This window comes from Micromys minutus, assembly GCF_963924665.1.
Source record: "Micromys minutus genome assembly, chromosome: 1".
NCBI lineage: Eukaryota > Metazoa > Chordata > Mammalia > Rodentia > Muridae > Micromys > Micromys minutus.
This window is the reverse complement of record NC_137969.1, coordinates 280081-305282: the sequence shown is the minus strand read 5'-3', so window position 1 is coordinate 305282 and position 25202 is coordinate 280081. Positions and strand designations below refer to the sequence as shown.

Below are 25202 nucleotides of genomic sequence, written 5' to 3'. Positions count from 1 at the left end.
TTATCTTTGTTTTTTTAAATAAAGTTCTTCAATAAAAAATACTGTTTCATTTAAAATAACGACACTTAGCAAATATAATTTAAAATATTGATAAGAGGGAAAGACAATTCTTTTTTTTTCTATTGTACCTATTGCATGGGCAGGGAGAGTCCTATGTATTACGGACTATGCTAGCATTTTTGTTAACACATAAGGCTATATGTCCCATTTTTATCAGTATGGTATAAAATATTATATGTGAGGACATATAGATACCTCTGCTAAAAAGAAAGCCTTTCATCCCTTGCCTTTTCAAATTATCTAACATTGTCCTTTAGAAACACAGAGGCTGTTTGAGAATCCTGTAATCCTTGAGAAATGTGTATACAAGTGAGTGTGGAGAAGACTCCTGTAAGTACTAGGGCTTCTCTGATCTCACTAGAGTTCAACAACAAGAAGTCATCATCTCTTAGCTTTACTTTAAGTATTTGTGCTTATAACTAATGCACTCTTACTTGATAAAACTACAGCAGGACAATTTTAGAACCTAATTCTCCATGTTTATGTATACACATATGAATGTACTCAATGAAATTAGTCACAAACTGTAGAAAGTATCTGTGATTGCTTAGCTAGAGGTATGTATGTGTATGTGTGTATGAATATATATATACATACATATACATACACATAATATATAAAGAAAATCTGTGTGTCTGTGGGTGTATGTGTATTTGTGTGTATATACATGCCTGACTGGAGTAACATGCACAAGTGTGGACATGCCTGCTGCACTATGAATTTGAGGATCCTACTTTAAGTTTTCTTGCTTGCACAGCAAGGTCTCTTATGCACTGAGTCATTCCCCCAGTCTCTTTTTATTATCTTTCAATGTGGATGTTTATAGGTAAAATTTAAAAAAATGATTTATTGAGAAAATAAATCAATACAATATTGTATTTTCTGATAGGATAATAAATGGCTCATAATATTAAGGTACAAAGGAAAAATATATGAATAAAAATATAAAATTATATTATAATTTCAAAGAAATAATTTAAAAGCAAGGATACAATAAAATATTGACAACTGTAGAATAATTAGAATTGGAGGTGATAGATTTCCATTTTGTATACTTAGCCTAGGATGACAAACAGTATACAAAGTTAGAAAGAACATCAATCTTTTAATCAGCCACATTTTAAGACATCTCTACACATCAGTATCAAATTGATTTTACTTTGTAAATGGAAATTACCAATTCTGAATTATCTATACAAATGTCCCCGCAGAATAATGCAACTGCTAGATAAACCTCCAAATGTGTATGCATGGAAACTGGAGCCCTCTTTTATAAATGAAGAAGTGAGATGAGACTAGCAAAAATAGAGATATATCCTTGCTATAGGAATAAACTAGATAAAGCAGTATGCCTTAACTTAATGGCCTTCCAACAGTTCTCCACAATGAGGCTCTTGACAAGAGATAGATATCAGGCCACTCCACATTATTCTGTAAGGTGTCTGGTCTGCAAGTATTGTGTGATACTAAGGTCAAATGCCCATAAGGCTTGGACCACAAGACTAGCAGATTGTGGAAATGACAACCTGTTATGGAACCTGATGAGGCTCATTATGGTTCCTGCCTGGATGGATGGCCCCTTATCTCTGTACACAAGTCATAAAATCTCTACATGTAAAGTCATAATTCCTGGTAAAATAAGGATCAACTCAGCATTCCAAATTTCTTTCCAGCAAGGTAAAGATGATATTTTCTTATCATTAAAAATTATATCCCATTTATCAACTGTCTGCCATAGCCATATGGTTCTGAGTAATTAGAGGATGCACACAGCTCCCTGGCACCAATTGACTGTAAAATATAGAGCAGGGTAACAAAATAAATGTCAGTGCTCTTGAGAGCTATTGAATGTGAAACAACTATGGTTCGTATTAAGAATACATTGGTGATATTTAGCCCCCTTCCAAGCTACTAGAACATGTTCACATGCTGTCTCCTTGATGTTTGTCACAATGATCTGTGTCCAACTCTCTTTCCCATCCTGAGAATTACCATCATTAAAAAAATCAAAAATGAGCAGAATCCTATATTAAATGTCTTTAATTTAAGAGACTAAAAATGGCTTGTTGAGCAAGCAACATTCTATATTTAGTTTCTGTGGCTAACACAGAATTTCAGAAGAGAGAAAATTTCAACTTGCAACAAGGATCCTAGGTATTGCAGAGTATAACAGATCCAGAGAGTGCACATGTGTAAATGACCTGGAACTGTCAGGCTTAAGGAAGAAACCTGGCTGAATAAGCATTAGCAAGCAACCTGGCCCTTCTAGACCTTAATCACATCATTTGTAAATAGTGTAATTCTACCATATAGTTACAGAAATTAAGTAAAATGATGTGAATAAAAAGCTTAATATGCCCAGAAAACTCTTTCATTTAAAAGTTTTACAGGCATGGTTTGTTTTTTATAAAATATTCCAGTTTATCTGTCATCACAGAATGACTCTGTATTAAAATATTCAGAAAGAATTTATCACAAATATTCACCAAGATACTGAAATGAGTAATTTATACACATTTATTCTAATAAGAGTAATTCTGAATTGATCAAATCACACAGCAAGAGCAAAGAAAAATGCTCACCCCTAAAAAGAGAAATTAAGAAAAGTCTATTAATCCCAAATCCGCTGAAATCTCAAACCTAATTTTAGAAATCATGAATGTTAGTTTTCCCTGCCAGGAATTTAAGAATTCAATGCTTAAACATTTGTTGAAAACAGATGTGGCATTGTATGACATTGGCACAAGACTTCTGGGAAACACTAGATGCAGAGCTTGGCCAGAAAAAGGACCCAGAGAATGTGAGGTCACCACCTACATCCTGTGGCTTTATTCTGTGCCTTATAAACCAAGCCCTTGGAGGCCAATTTGAATTGTTAGTTCTCTATCACCAGGTTGAAGCATCAGGAGACTTTACATTAGGAAGAATGGGGCAGAAAAGAACCTCTATTATACTCTGATTTGAGAATATTTAATCAAATGAGATTATGTAGTTAAAGCCCCAATGCCACAATCAGCATCAAATGGATGCTTAAACTCACCAAGCAAGATATCTGGTTGTAATGAACTAGCTAATATTAGCATGAGATTTAAAAAACCCATCAGAAAGAGATGGAAAACTACCAGGGAAACAACAAATAGACGCCAAGGCCACTTCTCTTAGATGTGCTTCACATCCACATACTGAAATCTAAACTTCTAAAAACATCAATTTCTATAACTCCAGTTCCAGGAAGTCCAACATCATCCTCTAGCTTCTATATCTGGTTTACATATGGTAATGCTTACACACACACACACACACACACACACACACACACACACACACAAATAAGTGCAAAAATCTTCAAAAATTACCTTTAAGGATTAATTATTAATGATACCTATCATACTATATACCGTATTTCATTTTTAAAGATTGTTTTATTTCATTGTGTGTTTGAGAGAAGAGGGGAAAGGGAGGGAAGGAGGGAATGGGGTGAAAGGAAGGAGAGAGGGGGTCACAATGGGAGAGGGATGGAGAGGGGGAAAGGGAAAGGGATAGAGGGAGACAGAGAGAGTATGTCATGTGAGTGCAGGCCAGAGAGGACATTGGATGTCCCTGGAGCTGTAGTAACAGGTAGCTTTGAGCTATCAAAATGGGTTCTAAAAGCCCATCATGGTTCTTTCAGAAGGGGTTCAAACCTAGGTCTTCTGGAAGAGAAGTCCTTGTTCCTAACTGCTGAGGAATCTTTCTAAACCACAGTAGACAATATTTTAAATATAAATGGGCCTTGATAAAAAACTGTCAGGGGAATTCTGTGTGTTTGTCATTGTGTCTGTCTGTAGGTATGTGTGTGTGTGAATATAGGACTGGTCAGGCCTTAGAGAAGTTCTGGAGGAGAAAGAACAACCCCAGGTGTCAATCCTCTACGTGACTTTGTTTGAAACAAGGTCTCTTTGTGGCATTGATTCCACATACCAGGCTACTTTCTTGTCTGTTTCTGGGGATTTTCCTCTCAGCATGTCTCATCTCCTTGTAGAAAAACTAGAAGACTGATGCTCAGGTTAAGTATCTTGTTCTTACATGGGTCCTGGGGATTCAAAGTATGTTGTTTTTGCATGTGTTCTGGGGATTCAAACTCTGGACTTCTTGCTTGTCTGACAAGCTATTTTGCCATTGAGTCATATTTTCCATCCTGAAGAAAGACTAGAGAGACAGCAATAGACAGACAGAAAGAGAGAGAAAGAAAAATATACTTAAATTGACTGAAGCTAGAGAAAGAATGAGGAGATTTCTCAGTGGTTAAGGCACCTGACATTCTGAAAGCATAAGGACTAGAGTTTAAAACTCAGAAATACATGTCAATGCCACACTGCCTATAATTCTCATGAAAGTGCTTGGAATACAAATATATGAATTCCCCAGAGCAAGCTGGCTAGTGGAGACAAGCCAAACCAATGAGATCTTGGCTCAACTGAGAAACCCTGTGTCAGTAAGATAGGAAAAAATTAAGGAAGTCTCTCGATGCTAACAGCTGGTCTCCCTATGCATTCACACACTTCACATACCATCATACACAAACATATGTCCACACACGTATGAACACATACACAGCACACACATGAGACAAATTGAAGGCCAATAATGTTACACAGAGATTCTCATATATTTTCTGTGAAAGTATGTTACTTTCTTTGTTGTTATTCTCACCACAAAATAAGCTTCAAGAGAGCAGAAATCTACAAGGTGAGATCCCTTCTATACCAGCCAGAAATAGAAACATGATTGCTAAATACTTCCTAAGTAGACAGATGAATCTTGAAACATACTGACTTTAATATGAACCATATACAACCAATTACAGAAGTCCTTTTAAACATACTGAAAGTGATAATATAGAAATGTCACAAGTATAAGACATTGCAGGTATAAAAAATAGAGGAAAATTGTGAAAACTGATATGAAGCTAAGTATGTATGGGGTGATATTTAATTTGTGCAACAAGGGCCACGCACTGAGTAATCAAGTGAAACATTTTAGTGTTGGTTTCCAAGATGCTATTGCCTCTCTAACAAAGACCTTCTCTAAATATCCACACCTTTTCTCATTCACTTCTTAGAGCCTAGCTGAAAAAAGAAAAGACTAAAAGCACCTCGGGCAATATTTTATATAAACCACCTCTAGTCTCTCTGCTCTGCTTCCTGAGAGCAGCCCCTCTGGGTTTTGGCTCCATCTGTGTAGATATGAAGGCAAGTGCACAAAGAAAGGGAGAACAAGAGACTTTGAACCATGCAGCCAGGAAAGCAGAAGATGGTGTTAATGCAGGTTGATGTATATTATTCATTCAGTTACAAGCATTCAGAGAACACAATACAGTAAGACTGCCAGCAGACTCACACCTCAGCTCTTAAGAATGAGATGAAATTTCAAAAACCATAAATGGGATTATAACAAAAGTGAGTGCAAGGAGAACTCAAGTGAGAAAATGCATGTTCTTGTTTCAGGACTAGAGACAGATTCAGAAAATAAAAAAGGTTTCCTAAAGATGCTTCTTTAGGCAGGCTGGCACTGAGGAAGCACCTATGAGGACTAGAGGATAGGGTCTGAATGAATACACAACAATCTTCAAGCAGAGTAAATTCTGGCCAAACAGAGTAAAAGAAACTCATAGATCAAGCAAATGAAAATGCTCTCTAATGGCTTTCCCTTTTCCTGAATTCTAATGATGCAATTAAAGTTTGCAAAAACCTTTGGAAGAAGTCACTCTGATAACACAGTTCTACATGAAATGAAACATGCAGTAAGGAAACTTTTCCAGAAAGAGAATTATTTTTAACTCCTATATGCATCACTGACATTTCAACCAGTGTGCAACAGCAACAAAGGACAAGCCATAGAGTCTTTCAGAATGATATACAACATCCTATGAATAGTTCTTCCAATTCTAAGACTATGCAGCAATAATGATTTTCTTAATATTTACGAAAATGTTTGTAAGGTCTTAACATCAATGCTTCAAAATGATCAATATTAAAAGGTTATTCTTCTAAACAGATTAATTTAAAAAACTGTATATCATCCAAGGGTGTATAAAAGATTCATTACTGTTAACACAGGTGGTAAATGGAAGTTTTATATATTTTCCAACTACAGGATTTTCATCCTCCCTTTAGCTAGATGTGTGGTTCTGGACTTATATATCACATGAAGTACTGCATTTGGTACTTTCATGGGTGTGTACACATTACATATCCCAAAGGCTCAGCTAACATACCAGAAATAGGTCTAGAAATATGAAATTTCAACAAAGTAAAGACAACTTCAGAATAATGCTAGTTAACAGGAATAACTGCATTACCCAGTTTGCCTTAGCAGAGCAAGAATGAAAACCCCTAGCTGCAAACTCCTAATCTAATACATGTGTGTCCCGCGCAACCGTCTCGCCAGCAAGAACGACGCGGCATGCAAGTAGGATTCTTCTGCCGTAAAGCATTAATGTATCTCGAGAGGCAGAGCATAAGCTTGCAACAAGTGAAGACTAAGACCCTGAACTATCTAGCCCATCCCCTTATATAGGAATCAGTCCGCGCCTTGGACATGGAGCCCCCTGATTGGTTGAAACTCATCAGGCCCTATGACGCCACAGGAGAGGCAGAGCTCAAGGAGTGGAAAGTGCGCACATGACTTGTTTACTGCTAACTCCAGCTGGATGTCAGCGCCATCTTGTAATGGAGAATGTGCAGGCAGCGCCCCACACATGTGGTTAGGGTAAATGAGATTTCTCTGTAGTAGCCTACCTTATCCTTTACCCAGTGTCTGTTTAGTCTCACTGCAACAATCAATAAATTAGTAAAATTATTTATCCATTAATGGAAAGAATACTGAATAAAATTCGTTGGCTAGAATGCAATTTCTTTTTTTGACAACATGTCTTTATGCCAAGAAATTACATGTGCAATGAATGTGTTCTTTATGAATAATAAAACAATTATGTTCTGTTATGTAGATATTAGTAGATCCAACATAAATTATACCAAAAGTTTAAAAATAAACATCTCATACTTCTGAATAAATACAAACTATTTTAAAGATTTCTTAATCTTTAAAAATTATTGTTGTATAAGCATATGTATGCATGTGTGTGTGCATGTGTGCACGACTGTGTGTGTGTATGTACATGTGTGTGTGTGTGTGTATATTGATATATATCATTATCATCTAGTGCTTTCACCTCACTTGGGTGAAGCTCTTCATGTTGAGGAGAAACTGTCCTATCTTAGCAGCTTAGAAGATTCTTCTCATTAGCTGCTTCCCCATATGAGATCAGAAGCTTTCTTCAGGACAAGAAACCAAATACCAAAATGGAAAGGCTTAAAAAGGTGGAATAGCACTGCATGCATAGCTTGTTCAATTTGACCACTAGTCAAGAAGACTTTATGTAAGATGATGCAAACCTCACACACACACAGAGACAATCTTTAAAGTTAAAATATAATCACCTCAATGTATGAGGAGGAAAAACTAAACAAATAGACATTAAAATGCTCATTTTAAAAATAGGTTACTTATCCAAAGATAGTGTGTATGTCATCCTTACTGCTTTCAACTTGAAAAATAATTTATTCATTTGCATAAATGAAAGTGTTTCTAATTCCCAAATTTATTTAATGCCCTGTGTTTGGGACCACTGCATAATGCCTTCCCATAGAATACAGCACTGACAGAGATATACAGCACAGGACTTTAATCTCAACACTTGCAAGGTAGATAGACAGGAGGACTGAGAGTTGAAGGTCATCTGCTACAAGAGACCCTGTGCTGAGAAAGCAAAGCAAACAAACAGTCAACAGAAACACTGAGTGTTTTTACCTGTAGCTGCTCTTGTCTGGTATTTCACCTTGTAGATGAAACTGCCCTGGTAGATTTGTACAAGATTTTGAGAGTGTACAACCTGACACAACATTAAGTGCTTGCCCCAAAATCCCTAGACAATATAATTAGTCACAAAAATAATTCTTGTTTATTTTTAAAACAAAAAAGTTGAAAGACGATTTAAAGAAAGCTTTTAGTAAGAAGACAAATTAGAGTTTAAAAATTCTAGTTTTAAATTAAGCTTGGCATGATGAAACTGTTAGCCCTGCACAAATTATGTGAACTTCATTTTACTCATTTAATTCAAAGATGACAAGATCTTCTTCCTATAATTATCGAAGAGATTAAAACGGAGTATTTATAAATTAATTAGCATAGTACTCAACACTCAGCCAGGGACAAACATTTTAGATTTCATATTGAAAATATTACTAAAGCAATAATTTCATGAAAAAGTCCTTTCTTCTAAAGTGCTAATAAAACTCAAAACAATATATTATGTCTAAAAAAATAATACACACTCAGAAAATATATCTAATGTGAGCAGTGAAATGAGTAATAGGAACTATATTGGGTATGCATGAATACAAAAATGAATACTTCAATTTGGCAGAGTAATTTCAAAACAGATAGATGCAAATTATGAGTTTTGAGCTGGATTCCAAAGAAAAAAGTTTTAATCACCTATCTTCAGAGACTTCAGAAACATTATTCACATCCAGTTCGCATACACTGTTAAGCTGTGTATCATTGTTTTTAGGATTATACTAAATATTCATATTATTTGTCAACTGATTCTACTCAGTGACACCTACCAGAGCTAATTGGCTATCATATCCCACCCAAAATAATGAATACATTCACAATAAATTTTGAGGATGCATTTGGTTAAAGAGCTGTAGTTTTATTTTTATCCTACTGCTTGTTTCCAGTTGATAACTCTGCTTTTGATAGAAAAAAGTAAATGTTCATAACTTATCATCATCCATCATTAAATGAATTTATTACAGAATTCATTTCTATTCAAAATATACTATTTTGTATCTCAAATAAGACCTAAGTACTTAATGAGGAAGAATTTTCTTTTTCCATACAAAACTCTAAAATAATAAAAAAAAATGAAATCTGCACTACAAAATCATGTATAAAGGCATAGAAAAACACAATTATCCACAAGTCTCCTCAAAAGATAAACTATCTCCTTGGTGATTTAACCAAATTCAATAATCTAATATTTAAAGCCCATATACTTGCATATATGTGACATATCTATATCTATATATCTAGAAAGAAAGAACAAAATAACAAAAGAGAAGGAAATATAGAGAGACAGACAGACAGACAGACAGACAGACAGACAGATAGATAGATAGATAGATAGATAGATAGAGTTGAAAGTATATATACCTTCATATCTCTATACCCACCTCTCTATACTATCCCTGTATTGGCAAAGCAATTTTATGGCAAACAGTATATGTGCTCAAAGAAAAATAAAGATAATAAAACTTGAAGTGGTTGTTTCAAGAAAGATATATACCCCAGAGGCTCAGATTTTTGAATACTTGGTCTTTGTCAGTAGTCCTGTTTGGGGGAGGTGTTAGAGGTGTAAAAGGTGTGGCTTTGCAGAATTATGACTGTGGTGGGATTAGAGATCTTTAATCCTAGGCTATTCCCACTCACCCTCTTTGATTTGCTCATGGTTATGGTTCAAGATGTCTGCTCAGAACTTCCTATTCTTACTGTCATGCCTCACTGCCATGATGGACTCTTTATTTATTCTAGAACCTTAAGTTAAAATCAATTGCTTTTTCTAAAGGGAGCTTTGGTCCTGGTGTTTAAACCCCCAACAGAAAAGGAACTAATACACTGGGTTACTTATTAATTCCTTCTTGTTTTCTACCACAAAGAAATGGAATTCAGCCCATTCATAAACATCTTATTTAATCACAATTATTCTCTGATAGCTATATGTTACTTCAATTAAGGCATACATTTCAACAATGCTATCTCCTCAGACCACTAAAAGTCCTCACATATGATGTAGGTACTTTTCTGAAACAAAGCATTCATTCAGATTTTCTTTGTTATTGTGAATAGAGTTTTTAAAGCAAAGCCAAAATTATAAATAAAAATACATATAGCGCTTAAAAGTTAATCACCATTGCTATCATTAAAGACTAGGGTTTTCAACTCCATAAGAAAACCAGACCCCCAGAACTCCCAGAGACTAATCTACCAACCAAAAAGTACACAGGAGGAACCCATGGCTCCAGCCACATATGTAGCAGAGGATGGCCGTATCAGGCATCAAAGAGAGGAGATGCCCTTGGCACTGTGAAGGCTCAATGCCCCAGTGTAGGGGACTGCCAGGACAGGGAGGTAGGACAGAGTGGGTGGGTGGGTAAAGGAACACACTCAGAGGCAGCTGGAGGGTAGATGGGACAGGGGGAATTCCAGAGGGGAAACCAGAAAAGTGAGTAACATTAGAAATGTAAGTAAAGAAAATAAAAAATAGTAAAAGAATAGTAATTTACAATCAATGTAGCAAAGCTCACCTGTTCATTTTTGCAAAGCCACACACTGTTGCCCCTTAATACAGTAAAAATTTTGGCTTTATACCCTCTCAATTCAAGATATCCACATTTCTCAGGTGCCACAGCTGATTGCAACTGTGATGTAAGTGATGGTGACTTCAGTGCACTTAGTAATATGCTGATCCAATCATTTCTCTCTTCTGAAATTAGAGCAAAAATATGTAAGATTAGAAACAAAGAATATCAGCATAAGATCCTCTTACTCTGAAGCAAAACTGTACAAATTCTTTACCACAACCACAACGTAAATTTCACTGTTAGGAGAGGTAGGAGTTCAATTTTAGCAGAATAGAAAAGACTATGCAGATGCCCTGGAGCCAGTGTGATGAGCTTCTTCTCAGATTGTACAGGAAATGCTACATCTCAGGATCCATTTCAGCCCCAAATATGACTGCATTTAGAAGAACCCCTGGAGACCTAACACCTTCTTCATGTCTGATATGATTCACAAGACTGTGTTTTCTCTCTGCTATAATTTTAAAATGACACATTTCCATTAGGGTCCTAGTTTAAGCTTAAAGTCACCAGCTGGTGATGGTATTTTGGGAGGTTGAGCAGAGTGAAGAGTCAGAATTGGAAAAAGCAGCTACACAGGAGAAGTTCTTTTGAAGGACATTCAAGTCTGATTGTTCATTGTGACTAGGTGAAGAAACTTCTAATTTACATATCTCCTCCCTAGTTGGATTTTCTCAAATACCTGAGACCAAGCTACTAGGTAATGAACTCTCTGAATCCCTGAGCCAAGGTAAGTCTTTCCTCCCTTAAATTCTCTATCAGGTACTTCATCAGAGATGCATGGAAGTGACAAGTACAGAAGAAAGCAGCATCACTACACAACTGCTGGATTAAGCAGGGAAATGCTCAACAAATGATTATAACATTTTTATTATTATCTTTGGCCTGTCTTTATTATAAGAGCAATGTTTTATATTTTTATTCACTTTTTATGAATCATTCCATTTGTTTTACATCTCAAATGGTATCCCACTTCCAGGTTACTCATCCACCAACCCCCCCCCATCCATATCCACCATCCCACCTCCCCTTTGCCTGTATGAGAGTTTTCCCCCACCCACCCATACTCTCCTGCTTCATTGCTCCAGCATCTGCCCATGCTGGGACATTATACCTTCCCAGGACCAAGGGCCTCCCCTCCCATTGCTGTCAGGGAAGGCCATCCTCTGCTACATATGTATCTGGAGCCATGAATCGCTCCAGGTACACTCCTTGGTTGGTGGTCTAGACTCTGGGAGAACTGGGTGGTCAGGCCAGCCTATGTTGTTCTTCCAATTCCCCCTTTGCTCCTCTAGTCCTTCTGCCAGCCCCTCCACCATGTTCTCTGAGCTCAGTCTGATGGTTGGCTCCAAGCATCCACATCTGCACTGGTCTGTTTCTGGCTAGACCTCCCAAGGCACTACTACAATAGGTTCGTGTTAACAAGAACCTCTTGACCACAACAACAGTGCTGGATTTGGTGTCTGCGGATCTGATGGATCCACAGGTGGGGCAGTCCCGGGTTGGCCCTTCAATTTCTGTTCCATTTTTTTTGTCCCTGTTCTTCCTTTGGACAGGAATATTTCTGGATTAAAAACCTAGAGTTAGATGTGTGGCTCCATCCTTGACCAGGGGCCATGCCTATCTATGGAAGGTGGTCTCAACAGGCTCTATCTCCACCTTCTCTGTGCATTTTGGCTAAATGTTGGGTCCTGGGAGCCTCTTGTTTCCCTAGTGTATGGGACCCTCCAGTGGCTATTCCTAGTTCCTCATCCCCCCTGCTACATATATTTGTTCTATTTCTTGCCCCTCTGTACCTCTCTCCCATCTCTTCCAGTTCCTGACATTGCCACCCTTATTTCTTCTCCCTCCTTTCTCTTTCCACAGCCTCCCTTTCCCTCCACCTTTCCCTCCACCTCATCCTGCTCCCGCCTCAATGCAGGACTGAAGTATCCACACCCTGGTCTTCCTTTCTTCTAGGCTCCATATGATCTGTGGTTTGTAAAATGGGTATTTTGGGCTAATATCCCCTTATTAGTGAGTACACACCATTTGTATTCTTTATAACTGAAAACAATGCTTTGTAACTTAGCTTCCAAAGTAACAAATAGTATTCACACTACCTCCATAAAAAGCAAAGTGACCTTCAGTTTTGTAAAACACACTATTGGTGGCAGAGAAATGTAATATAGTCTCTAAGGAGCAATCAAAACAGTAAGTTGTTAAATTTAAACAGATAACACAGCATAGACAAGAATAAATGCCATGCAAATGGCATAGAATAATACATGAGTCCATTCAACAGAGAGAAGGGATTTACTGAAGGTTGTTGAGAAAAGTATCGTTGAAATATAAAGTTAGTTCAACTACTACACAACTATATTTGGCACCATAAAAATTGGGGGGGGGGGTATGTGATAAATCTTGAGAATGAAGGACAATGTTAAAATAAAATCAAAGCAAGAAGGGAATATCAGGACACTGAGCAAGGACAGCACAAGAAAAAAACAGCAGGAACTACCATCACTTCTGAGACTTAACTTTAAAAGGAACATATCGATACTTTTGAACTTACAAGACAATTACAAGAAATATGGACAGACAATATCCACTTACTACTTTGAATTACAGAAGATAAGGAAAGCAAAAACCACTTCTGGAAAACTAGCAAGGAAGAGACACAATTGAGATACCTGTTCTTATGACTGGTAAAACATTCTGAGAACAGAATTCAAGAGTAAGACAATAGAGATACAAGTAAATTAAAGTGAAATATAAGAACATTCAAAGTATCAGTGTATTAAAGGAAGTAAGGCATAACTGATTCATGGATATTAACCCAAAAATGAATAGCCCAGAATAAGAGGAAGTTTGGTCTTATAAACTGACCATTAAAAACTGGCAGGGCAATCCAATTCACAGAACACTGCCATTTTCAGAGCACTGGCATATCTTAGTAGACTAACAACATCATATGTGCAAAGACAACCTCTACAAGAAAGGACCCATGGATGTAGGTAAATGAGATGAAATGCAAAAAACAAAAGGTAAACTTTATGTGCAATAATATCAATAGCTCCCAAACTAAAGAAAGGGATATTAAATCTAAATAAAGATGAATAAATAATAAGTAGGTAAAAAGATAGATGATAAATAAATAATATATATATTAATTAATTAATTAATTAATCAGACTGAATCTCAGGTAGCAAAAATTTTTTATAGAAAGAGTAAACAGTACCAAACCATGAGATTTAGTCTAGCTTCTATTATAAGCCTTAACACAGGAACTTCATTGTAGATTACAATAAGTCTTCATATGAGATGTACTCATATTTAATGAAGGAGGAAAAATTGTTTCATAGTAAGTCTTAATTTCTAAATTATCACTATCCTTCCTCAACTTTAAATGTTCAAAGATCAAAGTCACTACTGACTTTCTAGGTATTACATAATCCCCACAAATGGGTGTTTTCTTCCATATCCGAATGAAGTACACTCTAAATACCCCCAAAGCTATTATATGTCTGAAAGCATCATGAAATCTTGAGTTAAGGTCAGCAAGCAACAACTCCTCCACAGTGTGACATCTTCAGCAATAGAAATATACCACTAGAGAAATGTGCTATATTTTTGGGAAGAGTTCCCACCTTACTGTGGTTATCACTTGTGAATCTTAGTTTTATACAAGGTATTTCTGCCAAGTGATCTAAATAACAGTTGTTTTGCTGAATATTCATACAAGTTTCAAATATAACTATAACATAATAGACCCAAAAGCTTTGTCGTTTTTAGATCACAGCTAGCATATTATCTCCCAGAAATTAATTTGAAATTGTCAAGTGCATGTTTTAAGCATATATATTAGAGCAGTACTACCAGAAATTGATTGATCCCTAGAATCATTTACCTTCCAAGGCTTCCAAGAAGAATGGGAAATAAGCATAGAATAAGAAAAGAATGTTTTTTTTTTAGAGCTGAGTACTCTCGTCTGTCATTTATTTTAAAGACCTTGAGAAGTTAGGTGTCTCCACATTTACTACAGCTCACTGCAAAGCATAGGTTCTATGGATATAAACATAAACTATATATAGACTATAATTTTGTGCCAAAACTATTTAACTATAAACAGCAGTGAGGGTCTATGACCTTCCCAGACATAGGGTTTGAACCAAGTTTATAGTACCAGACATGGATTCCTTAATATGGAGTGGTCATCAATTTTATAAAGCTTAGAGAAAATTTCAGAAAATTATTAAGAAACCATTAAGAGGCTAACATGGGGAGTAGACTTAAGAAATGCTATCTTCAGCACAAGATGGCCATTGTAAATGTGATTTCATTACAACTTCCATTACATGCACTGGGTCTTGACAAGATTGATATATCAAATAACATCAGAAAAAAAGCTCATGGAGCCGTATGCTTAACTGGAATTTTTTAAAAATTGTTGGTTGTGGGCAAGGGACAGATATATTCAGTTGTGCATCAAACTATTAGGACATCAGGATTCAATAGATACTTCTATACCCACAGACACACAGATGATCCTGGCTAAAAACAATGTGTCATAAAACAAAATAAAAAAGACAAGAATGTGAGAAGGGAACCTTTTGAAAGAGGAAATGAGAGGTGGGAAGTGGGAGTAAAGAGAAATATATATATTCTGAATAATTTGCAAGAGAAAACATCACAGAGATAAAGACACACTAATTGCTTCAAAATAGCCATCCAAACTTCAGAAAGCTTACAGACACATACAGAGTTTGAAACTGGGCAAATGTCTGAGTAGTACTGAGTAGCACTGAGTAGTATTGTGTATACACACACACACACACACACACACACACACACACACACACACACACACACACAAATGACTTCCATGGTCTGAGGGTAGAGGTCAGAGCACAGCCTGCATTGTCACTGCAAGCTTTGGCCTCGTGCATGATAGGCTTTTGCTCGCTGATAGAGTAGCTTGTCTGTCAATTTCCAGATCCTCCTTTATCTGCTTCCTATTTTGCCAGAGCAGCACTGGAATCACAAACTTTCTTCTACCCTTTATATGCACCTGGGAGGGAACCCAGGTTCTTGTCATTGCACAGTAAGTTCTTTAGCACTGAGCTATTTCTCTAATCCAAGAAGTATATTATTAATATTACTTCTGAAATGTAGAGAGAAATTTCTACACTCCTTTGCTCAAAAGACATTTTCATGATATAATATTTTAAAGGAATTTGGAATCCTAGCATGGTCCTAAAACATATTTAAGAGATTTCCAGAACAATATGGAGTATTCAATAAAGCAGAGTCACCTTTAATGACAATAAGGAGAATGCAAAATGAAAGAGTTAGAAAATATTTCATAATTTCATGCTTCTGGCATGTTGTTCTTATAACCCTGCTCCTTATGCCTGGTCTAATAAACTGTTTGTAATTTAGGAGCCTCTTGGGTATTTGAGTCAGAACTGCCTTGGGGGTCTATCTGATGCCTCAAGCTGACTAGCCTATGATCCAGTGTTGCAATGTGCTCAGAGGGACAGAAACACAACACCTACAAATAACAGCCAAGATGTGAGAGCAGTGCTGGACACAAACCCCATCAGAATATTTATCTCTGCTCTAACCTTGAGTGGTGGGTCCCCATAGCATTACCTGTCTAGATAATGCCATATAGGCAGCTATGAACAGATATACATACGACTGGAGACCATAATGCCATGAACTACAAAATAACCATCTTATTCCAGAGCAAATGGTTCAATATAAAATGTCTTTCTGAAGGAGACTATTTTAAAAGTAATACTATTTTAACATAATGCAAAATTAAACAAAAAACAGCAATATTTTTATTTTGTAACCCAGAATAATCAAAGCATTAGATATTTTAAATATAAGAGATACCAAACTATAATGATATTTTAGGTATGATTTGCAGAAGAGGTTACTCATACAGAATGCTATAAAATGTTCCAGGGTAGAGGTGGTCAAGAGGGTAATTTATAAAGGAATGAAGGTGGCTGTGGGTCAGGTTAGTGATCTCTGTTTCAGTGCTATGTCCTTGTAAACGCCAAGTAAACTTATGTAATCTGATTCTGGTGTCCTATGTGGACATCATCAGCCTGGGCTTACCTTCAACCTCCACTAGGTAATGAACAGTAACAGCCATGATCTGTATGGCTTTGGGAGTTAGAGTCCTGCAGTATAGTTTCCACAGTACCAGAAAATACTATGAAAGCTGCCAAGGGAGGAAAGCAATTAACAACCAGCTGTTTGGAATCCATGAACCACTGGAGTGATAAAAATGGGAAGATGTCCATAAGGCACAGTAAATGGCATTCATGTGTTGATGGTAACCAACAGCAGTTATCTGTACTTGAAATACACTCAACAGTAGGGAACAATGCCTGGTACAAGAAAGGTAGCCAACTTTCCATGGCTAGTGAGGCCATGGGTTGTAGAAGACAATCTACAATAGCCAACTTGCTAGACTAGAATAATTCTTTACTACACTCTGAATTTTATCCTTATACTCCCCTATAAGTATAGCCACCACCCCTTGTCAAAGAAGTTTTTTTTTAAGTAAATGGAGACAATAGCAGAAAACCTCAACTAGACACAATACAGACATAAATGGATAGTAAGGAGCCCATCCACATCTATATCATGCTCTTGCATCAATAGTTTAGGCCCCAAGGTAGAGAAAGGGGTGGGAAAAATGTTAAGAGCCAGAATATCAGGAAGTCTGCTGCTGTGACACTGTCTCTCATAGAAATGTCTGCATATCCAACATTTAAAATGGCAATACCAATATACATGTTACATGAAAGGGAGAAAATTCTCACAGGTCCACAGCACTAGACAGGGACTACAGGCAAATGATTACTGGCAAAGAAAGTTAACCTGTTCCAGGGATAAGTACCCCAATGGTTAACCAATATAAATTGGTTATCACTGAAATCATATAAACTGACTCTAGGTTGTATTTATATATTTGTAAATACATGTGTGTGCAATACTGTGTGTGTATATATATGTATATATATATATATGTGTGTGTGTGTGTGTGTGTGTGTGTGTGTTTGAGTGTGTGTGTGTGTGTGTGTGTGTGTGTGTGTGTGTGTGTATAAAACAACAATAATTGGGGAAGAGGAAGTTATCTTGAGCTTCAAGGTAGAACATAAAAGTAGTTTGAGAGAAGGTATTTGGGAGGGTCTGGACAAAGGAAAAGAAAAGAAGTATTGTGATTATATTTTAGCTTAAAGGTTTAAAATTAAAAAAATAAATAGAAATACAAGATGTTTTCAACATTATCCATATACAAGATCAACATAAATTTGTTAAATAACATATCCTATAAGCATTGATATTTGATATTTTTATGCTATGTCTTAGGGGGCTTAGTGTGGTGTTTATGTTTCTAGCAGCTTCTAGTTTGATCTCATAAATCATCAGTAATCAAAGTCTGAAAAACACTGTTCCCTGACGGGCAGCTGAACACACTCACTATTGATCAGCTAAAGGAATAGTTAGAACTTTCTTAGAATATATATTTATTGAACACTTTCTTGGTGCCATATATTAACACATATCCTGGGACTTAAGTAGTCTAAAGAGCAATGCTGTTGCTCAGTGGTTAGCATCAGGGTAGTTACCATCTGTTGGTAGATGCTCTCATGTTTAAAATGGAATAATAACCATGCAAGATGCATTACAAGGTTGTTAAGATGCTGAATTTGACAAAATGCCTGGTATATACACAATACTCAGTAAGTTCCTTAAACAATTTTTATTGAAATCGAGCATACTGGGACAGCACTTTGCTAAAACTCAGGTCAGTTATAAATCTACACCAACATAGTTCCTAAAACAAGAAAAATCTCTTATTATTAAATCAGGATGTTATTTAAACCTAGTGCAGTTTATAGCCATCCACATCATGAGAATCAACCAAAAGTGTGATACAGAACATCCATTTCCCATTACTTTTCCCTCCTGTACTAACCAACTCCAGAAAATATTCTTCTGTACATTTTTAAACACATATAGAAAGCACATATACTGTTAGATTCACATTTATGTGTCTGTATGTATGTGTTTATATGTATGCATACAAATGGGTGCTTAGGTGTGGGGATACAACGTGTGCCTTCTGCATGGATAAGTCTGAAGATGATGTGCAGGAATCATCTCTCTCTGTCCATGATACGGTTCCCAGGGATAAACTCGAGTCATTGTTCTCAGCAAAAAACATTTCTTTCTCCCCCACATGTCACCTTTGTGTGAAGAGTCATATAGTTGATGATTCTCATGAAAATAATACAGTGAGTATAGTCAGCAAAAATCTGTAACCCAAAGATTACTGTGCCAGCATATTTGGCTAAGGACTTCCTTGTTTATATTTCCCTAAAATCGGTTTGTTTATAATTAGGACATTTGCATTTTAGTATTAAATACCTACTTTTCATTATCAAAATCACACACTGAAACAGCCTCTGTGAGAGAATATTTTTGTCAATATTCACTGTTATATAGCTTTAGCTTAAACAAATGCTCCACACTTAATAGCTCCCTACTAAATGATTTTTATATGTAATAAAAACCACACAAAGAGCAACTTGTCAATTTAGGTTTTAACATTATACACTCAAAAAAATCTTTTTAAAAATATAAAGCGTTTGAGAGTAATAGAGTTAAAAGTAGTTATAGTTTTATTAATCTGCTTTGTGAGAAACAAAGGGCTCTAAGTATGTTTGCAGTGATAATTAAATTATCTTACACAAAGGTATGGTGGTGTGTACCTGACTTTTCAGTGCTTGGAGAAATGAGGCAGAGGATTCAGAGTTCAAGGTCACTGTAGACTGAACACTCAATTCTGTGTCAGCCTGAGTAACAAAGCCATATTCTTACAAGAGACAAGGGAGGGAGGAAAAGAAAGAGAGATGGAAAATAATCTTACCTTCTTTTTCTACTCTAAAAACAAAAGTCCTTTGTGTTGTAACAATTTCAAATTTGTTGTCTCCTTGAGCCCGTACTGTGGATATCGCAGTGAGGGGAATTATTCCTTTTGAGTACATCTCCTATAGTCGTTAGAGAAGAAGATGAAGACAGATAAGTATAAAATTCTGAACATATTATAAAATAAGAAAGGCTCAATATTCACATTTTTTCTTCAATGATTTCTATGTAAAATTTTAAAGTGACAAAACACACTGATTTTCAATACTGCAAAAATTATAACATGTCCTGTGCTTTTTTAAAAAAATGATCTTTTCAGTTTTCTAGTTGTCTAGCTTTAAAAGGCAAAGCACCAAATAAAAAGAACACTGATAGACCAGCATTATACCCAGAATTACATTCTCTGAATCAGTCTGGTCACAATGATTCGATGGTGTTTGCAGGCATCTGCTGGTCACAACAGGAACTGTCACAGAAACCATCTCATAATACTGCTGCATTATACCGAGAACAAAACCTACCTAAGCAGCCTGTCAGATTTAACTAATTAACTGTATCCTCAATGCTCTGATGATAACTTTGGTCTCATACTGAGTCGCATGTTTTTAATATACCCTAGTGTATAATGGGTAAGAAAAAGCCAGGCATGGTAGTTCATGCTTTCATCCCAAAATTTTGAGAGTCTGGAATAAAAGGATACTCATAAGCTAGAGGCTAGCCTGTGCTACGGTGTAAGAAGATGCCTCTGGAAAACAATAAAGACAAATGAAGAAAGATGCATCTGCTGCCAGAAAATAGCATTTGCACACATATTAAAACTTGACTTCCAAGGTCATCAAAACCCTGACTACTGTTCCTCAAAGTTCATTTTCCCTTAGAACTCCCAAACTTCTGGACAGAATGATCATCAATGATTTCAACGATTTGCTGAGAGTGAAAAAATATTAATAGTGTCCCTGTGTTAGAAACTTCAGACTCATTATACACTCAAGAAACCAGGTAATTTAAGTTCAGAAGTGAATTCAAATTTTGGGACACATAAGTCAAAAAGATCCTCAATTCCTTCTAACAGGCAGAGAAGCATTTTAAAAACATGGTGAAATCTCATCCTGACTTTTAGAAAATTTAACTTTTACTAAAATTTAACTTTTGCCATGTGGGCAGACAGAATTCTGATGACACAAACTAAAGGGGAAAAAAAAGACAGAGGTTGAATAATGCAAAATAGATCCCTCCCCCCTAAAAACAGTAAATAGTAAAGAACACAGAGTTGTCAAGAAAGATGAGTCTGTAAGACCATCCTCACATCCAGAAGGTCTGAATATCAGAAGAGTTTACATAGGCCCTTTATGGATTTTTCTTTCAGTCCCTCCCATGGCAGAAGGTACAACTTATAGTTTGAATGTGTAAGCCCACTTCCAAGGTCATTTATCAACGATTCAGAGCTTTCCTGGTAACATATATTTTAGAATGTGGTAGTAAGTTTAAGACTAATTGGGAAACACAGGGGTCATCACTAGTATATTTTAAATGTTAAATCTGGCCCTGTCCTTCCTTGATCACTGCATGTTAACTACTGTGACATGGGTTCTACTACACATTCTTGCCATCCTGCTGTTTTGCATTAGCTCAGAATCAATGGAGTCAAATGCTTCAAAACCACAACTCCAAATAAATCTCTTTCCACTTATGCCAGATATTTTGTCACATAAACACAAAGTCCAAACCAGTAGTTCTCAGCCTGTGGGTTGTGACCCCTAAGAGAAACACCTGTCTCCAAAACTATTTACATTATGATCCATAAAGTAGCAGAATTACTGTTATGATGTAGCAACAAAAATAAGTTTATGGTTGAGGGTCACAAAAACATGTATTAAAAGACTCACAGCATTAGGGAGGTTGAGACCTACTATTTTAAAGTAACATGTTAGAAACTTCAGTAATCTTATGTGGGAACACAGATACTATACTCAAAATAACAGTTTAAGAGAAGAATGTACTAAACTGAGAGCACACCTCTCTTAATACCCCTCTGCCCTCACAGGCAGATGAGATCAGCAATACTCTGTTCTTCAGAAAGGATGGGCTCTCTCTGACTGCCAACATGCACTTTATGAACCAAGTATCTTCTTTAGTTTCATTGACAATTTCTTCACTCTTCTTTCCTAACGTCACTTCCCTTAATCAATATATATGTCAAACTCATATTCATGCTCTAACAATATTCTAGATACATATAACATGAAGGCTTCAGTTCCTAGATCTTCTCATGCAGCCAACAATGAATATGTCATTTACATGTGACTTAGGAAAGTGAATGGCTCCCATTGATAAACAACTCTGGTCTTTATATTTAAAATCAATCCTTCATAGCTCAGAATAACTCTACTGAACAAAATTTTTTCTGCTCAGATTTTTCTCTCAAACCTTCATCCTTATTGTAGGAATATGATCCAGAACTGCAGTTGGGTGAGAATAATTCTGAGAACTTTTGAGAATACTCCAAGAAAAGAGGACAAAAATTGTTCAACAGTTTGTTCAAATCACAAATTTGTTCTTGGAATGTGCTTTTGTGCTCTTCCTAGGTATAGTGGAGAGGAGTGATTTTACTTCTGATTATTTATTACTGATTGCTGTTGCTATTCAATAAAGTACTTAAACTTTTATGTGCCTCTATGGAAAAACTTGTTTTTGTCATATTGGGTTTGGCCTGGTAATCATATACAGCTTGAAGTCCTAAGAACTTTATAATCATCTGGTCTTTCTTAACTCCCTGAGTATAAATTGTCTGAATGGTTGTTGGAACTTCAGTCTATTTCATTTATTGGATCCATTCTTTCAAGTCCTACCATTCCTAAAGTAGTGACATGTAATTATTCCAGTCTCACAATAATGTGTGTATTTGATTTATAATAAACATACATTAAATTTAGATAATCAAAATTGTCATGACCTGTGATAATCTTATTAAGGGCAATATGAAGGCAAATCTAGACCACTAAACACTTTAGAGACTGGGAAGAGAGAACATATTCCCACTGTCTGGCAAACTACAGAGATGAAAGGAGCAGGGCTTTTTTACAGACAGCTTATGAATATGTTCGTTATATGTATGCTATGGCAGATACCAGACACAAAAATTTTAAATGTCTAAAATCATTTAAACATTGTTACCTAGGTGTTCCATTCCTTTTCAAAACTCTAATCTCCCAATAATTATAATGAGAAAATTAAGAGTTTGTTCTGTACTACTTCTAACCTATTTGTCAGTGATGGAAATCCAAACAACATTGAAAAAATAGGAATAAAATAGAAAAAAGAAAGAAGAGATTAGCAAGCAGTTTATTAAAAAAAACTAAATGCCTATAAATAATGATGAAACTATTTTTAAAAAATAACTTCTCTAAGAGACATGTGGAAAACAAAGAAATGATCAAAACTATTTTGCAAAATAAATACTGTGTCAGTTCAACCCCAGGAAGTCAGAAGTTATCTAAGGATTCATTTATAATATAATATGAAATCTTAAGTAAAACTTGTGATTTTTTCCAACACGGTAGGGTTGATTGTGTATTTTTCTTTCTTTTTTTTATTTTTTAAACAACTTTATTTTACAAGACAAAGATAAATGTACAGATTTTAAACATTTTTTGCTTAAAATTATACATTTTTATCAGTATTTTTTTGAGATTTTAACATGATTTTTACATAAAACTATATGATTATATTTTTTAGTCAGTACTTGATTTTTTTCAAGGTTGGATTGTATGCCTTGAAAACTTAATAGTTACAATGAGCTAAAGTAAAACAACATGTAACATGGAAATAGTTAAAGTTTTCTTGTTTTGTAAATATTTTTTTTCTTTTGTTTTGTTTTCTTTATTTCTTGGACTTCATACAGTCTGTGAGTTGTTTCTGGGGGAGTGCAAGCCTCTGGGGTTAGCATTCCATTATCAGTGACTGCATATTATGTCTGTTCTTTTGTGACTGGGTTATCTCACTCAGGATGATATTCTCTAGATGCAGCCATTTTCTTAAGAATTTGGTTAAGTCATTGTTTCTGGTGGCTGAGTAGTATTCCATTGTGTATATGTACCACAATTTTTGTATACATTCATCTTCTGAAGGACATCTGGGTTGCTTCCAGCTTCTGGCTATTATAAATAGAGCTGCTATAAACATTGTGGTGCATATATCTTTGTTGTGTATTAAGGTGTCCCTGGGGTATATGCCCAGAAGTGGAATAGCTGGGTCTTCAGGTAGTACTATATCCAATTTTCTGAGGTATCGCCAGACAGATTTCCAGAGTGGTTGTATTAGCTTGCAACCCCACCAACAGTGGAGAAGTGTTCCTCTTTCTCCGCAGCCTCGCCAGCATCTGCTATCATCTGAGTTTTGGATCTTGGCCAATCTGACTGGTGTGAGGTGGAATCTCAGGGTTGTTTTGATTTGCATTTCCCTGATGGCTAAGGATGTCAAGCACTTCCTCAGATGTTTCTAGGCCATTCAGTGTTCCTCAACTGAAAACATTTTGTTTAGCTCTGTACCCCATTGTTAATAGGGTTATTTGATACTCTGGTGTCAAGCTTTTTGAGTTCCTTGTATACCTTGGATATTAGGCCTCTATCTGATGTGGTGTTGGTAAAGATCTTTTCCCATTCTGTTGGCTGCCATTTTGTTTTCTTGACGATGTCCTTAGCCTTACAGAAACTATGCAATCTCATTAAGTCCCATTTGTTAATCTATGTCCTTAGAGCTTGAGCCATTGGTGTTTTGTTCAGGAAATTTTCTCCTGTGCCTATGTGTTCTAAGGTTTTCCTTATTTTCTCATCTAATAGTTTCAGTGTATCTGGTTTAATGTGGAAATCTTTGATCCACTTACACTTGAGCTTTGTAAAAGGAGATAGAAAGGGTCTATTTTCATTCTTTTGCATGCTGAGTGCCAGTTGGACCAGCACCATTTGTTGAATAGGCTGTCCTTTTCCCATTGAATGTATACTGCTCCTTTGTCAAAAATCACGTGACCATATACATGAGGGCTCATATATGGATCTGATATTCTATTCCATTGATCCACATGCCTATTTCTGTACCAGTACCATGCAGTTTTCAGCACAATTGCCTTGTAATATAGCTTGAGGTCAGGGATAGTGATTCCCGCAGATGTTTTTTTGTTGCTGAGGATGGATTTCACTATTCTAGTTCTTTTGTTATTCCATATGAAATTGCACATTGATCTTTCCAATTCCATGAAGCACTGGGTTGGAAATTTGATGGGGATTGAATTGAATCTGTAGATTGCTTTTGGTAGGATGGCCATTTTTAAGATATTGATTTTTACAATCCATGAGCATGGGAGATCTTTCCATTTTCTGAGATCCTCCTCAATTTCTTTCTTTAGAGGTTTGAAGTTCTTGTCATACAGGTCCTTCACTTGCTTAGTTAGAGTCACACCAAGGTATTTCATAGTTTTTGTGACGATTGTGAAGGGTACGTTTTCCCTAATTTCTTTCTCCACATGCTGGTCCTTTGAGTACAGGAAGGCTACTGATTTGTTTGAGTTAATTTTGTATCCAGCCACTTTGCTGAACTTGTTTATCAGCTGTAGGAGTTCTCTGGTGGAATTTTTGGGGTCACTCAAGTACACTATCATGTCATCGGCAAAGAGTGATGTTTGTATCTCTTCCTTTCTGATTTGTATCCCCTTGATCTCCTTTTGCTGTCTAATTGCTCCAGCCA

At 36.1% G+C, this 25202-nt stretch overlaps 1 protein-coding gene across 1 annotated transcript in view; it reads right to left on the bottom strand.

Annotated features, from left to right (window-relative positions):
* The window catches only part of ARAP2 (ArfGAP with RhoGAP domain, ankyrin repeat and PH domain 2), a gene marked incomplete at both ends in the record, with an annotated part of 211369 nt that overhangs the window by 134465 nt on the left and 51702 nt on the right, over positions 1-25202 (bottom strand). The window contains 2 exons of the mRNA XM_080913098.1: positions 10473-10651; positions 19465-19585. Coding sequence (XP_080769224.1) covers positions 10473-10651; positions 19465-19585 — 300 coding nt within the window. The remainder of the gene's footprint in view (positions 1-10472; positions 10652-19464; positions 19586-25202) is intronic.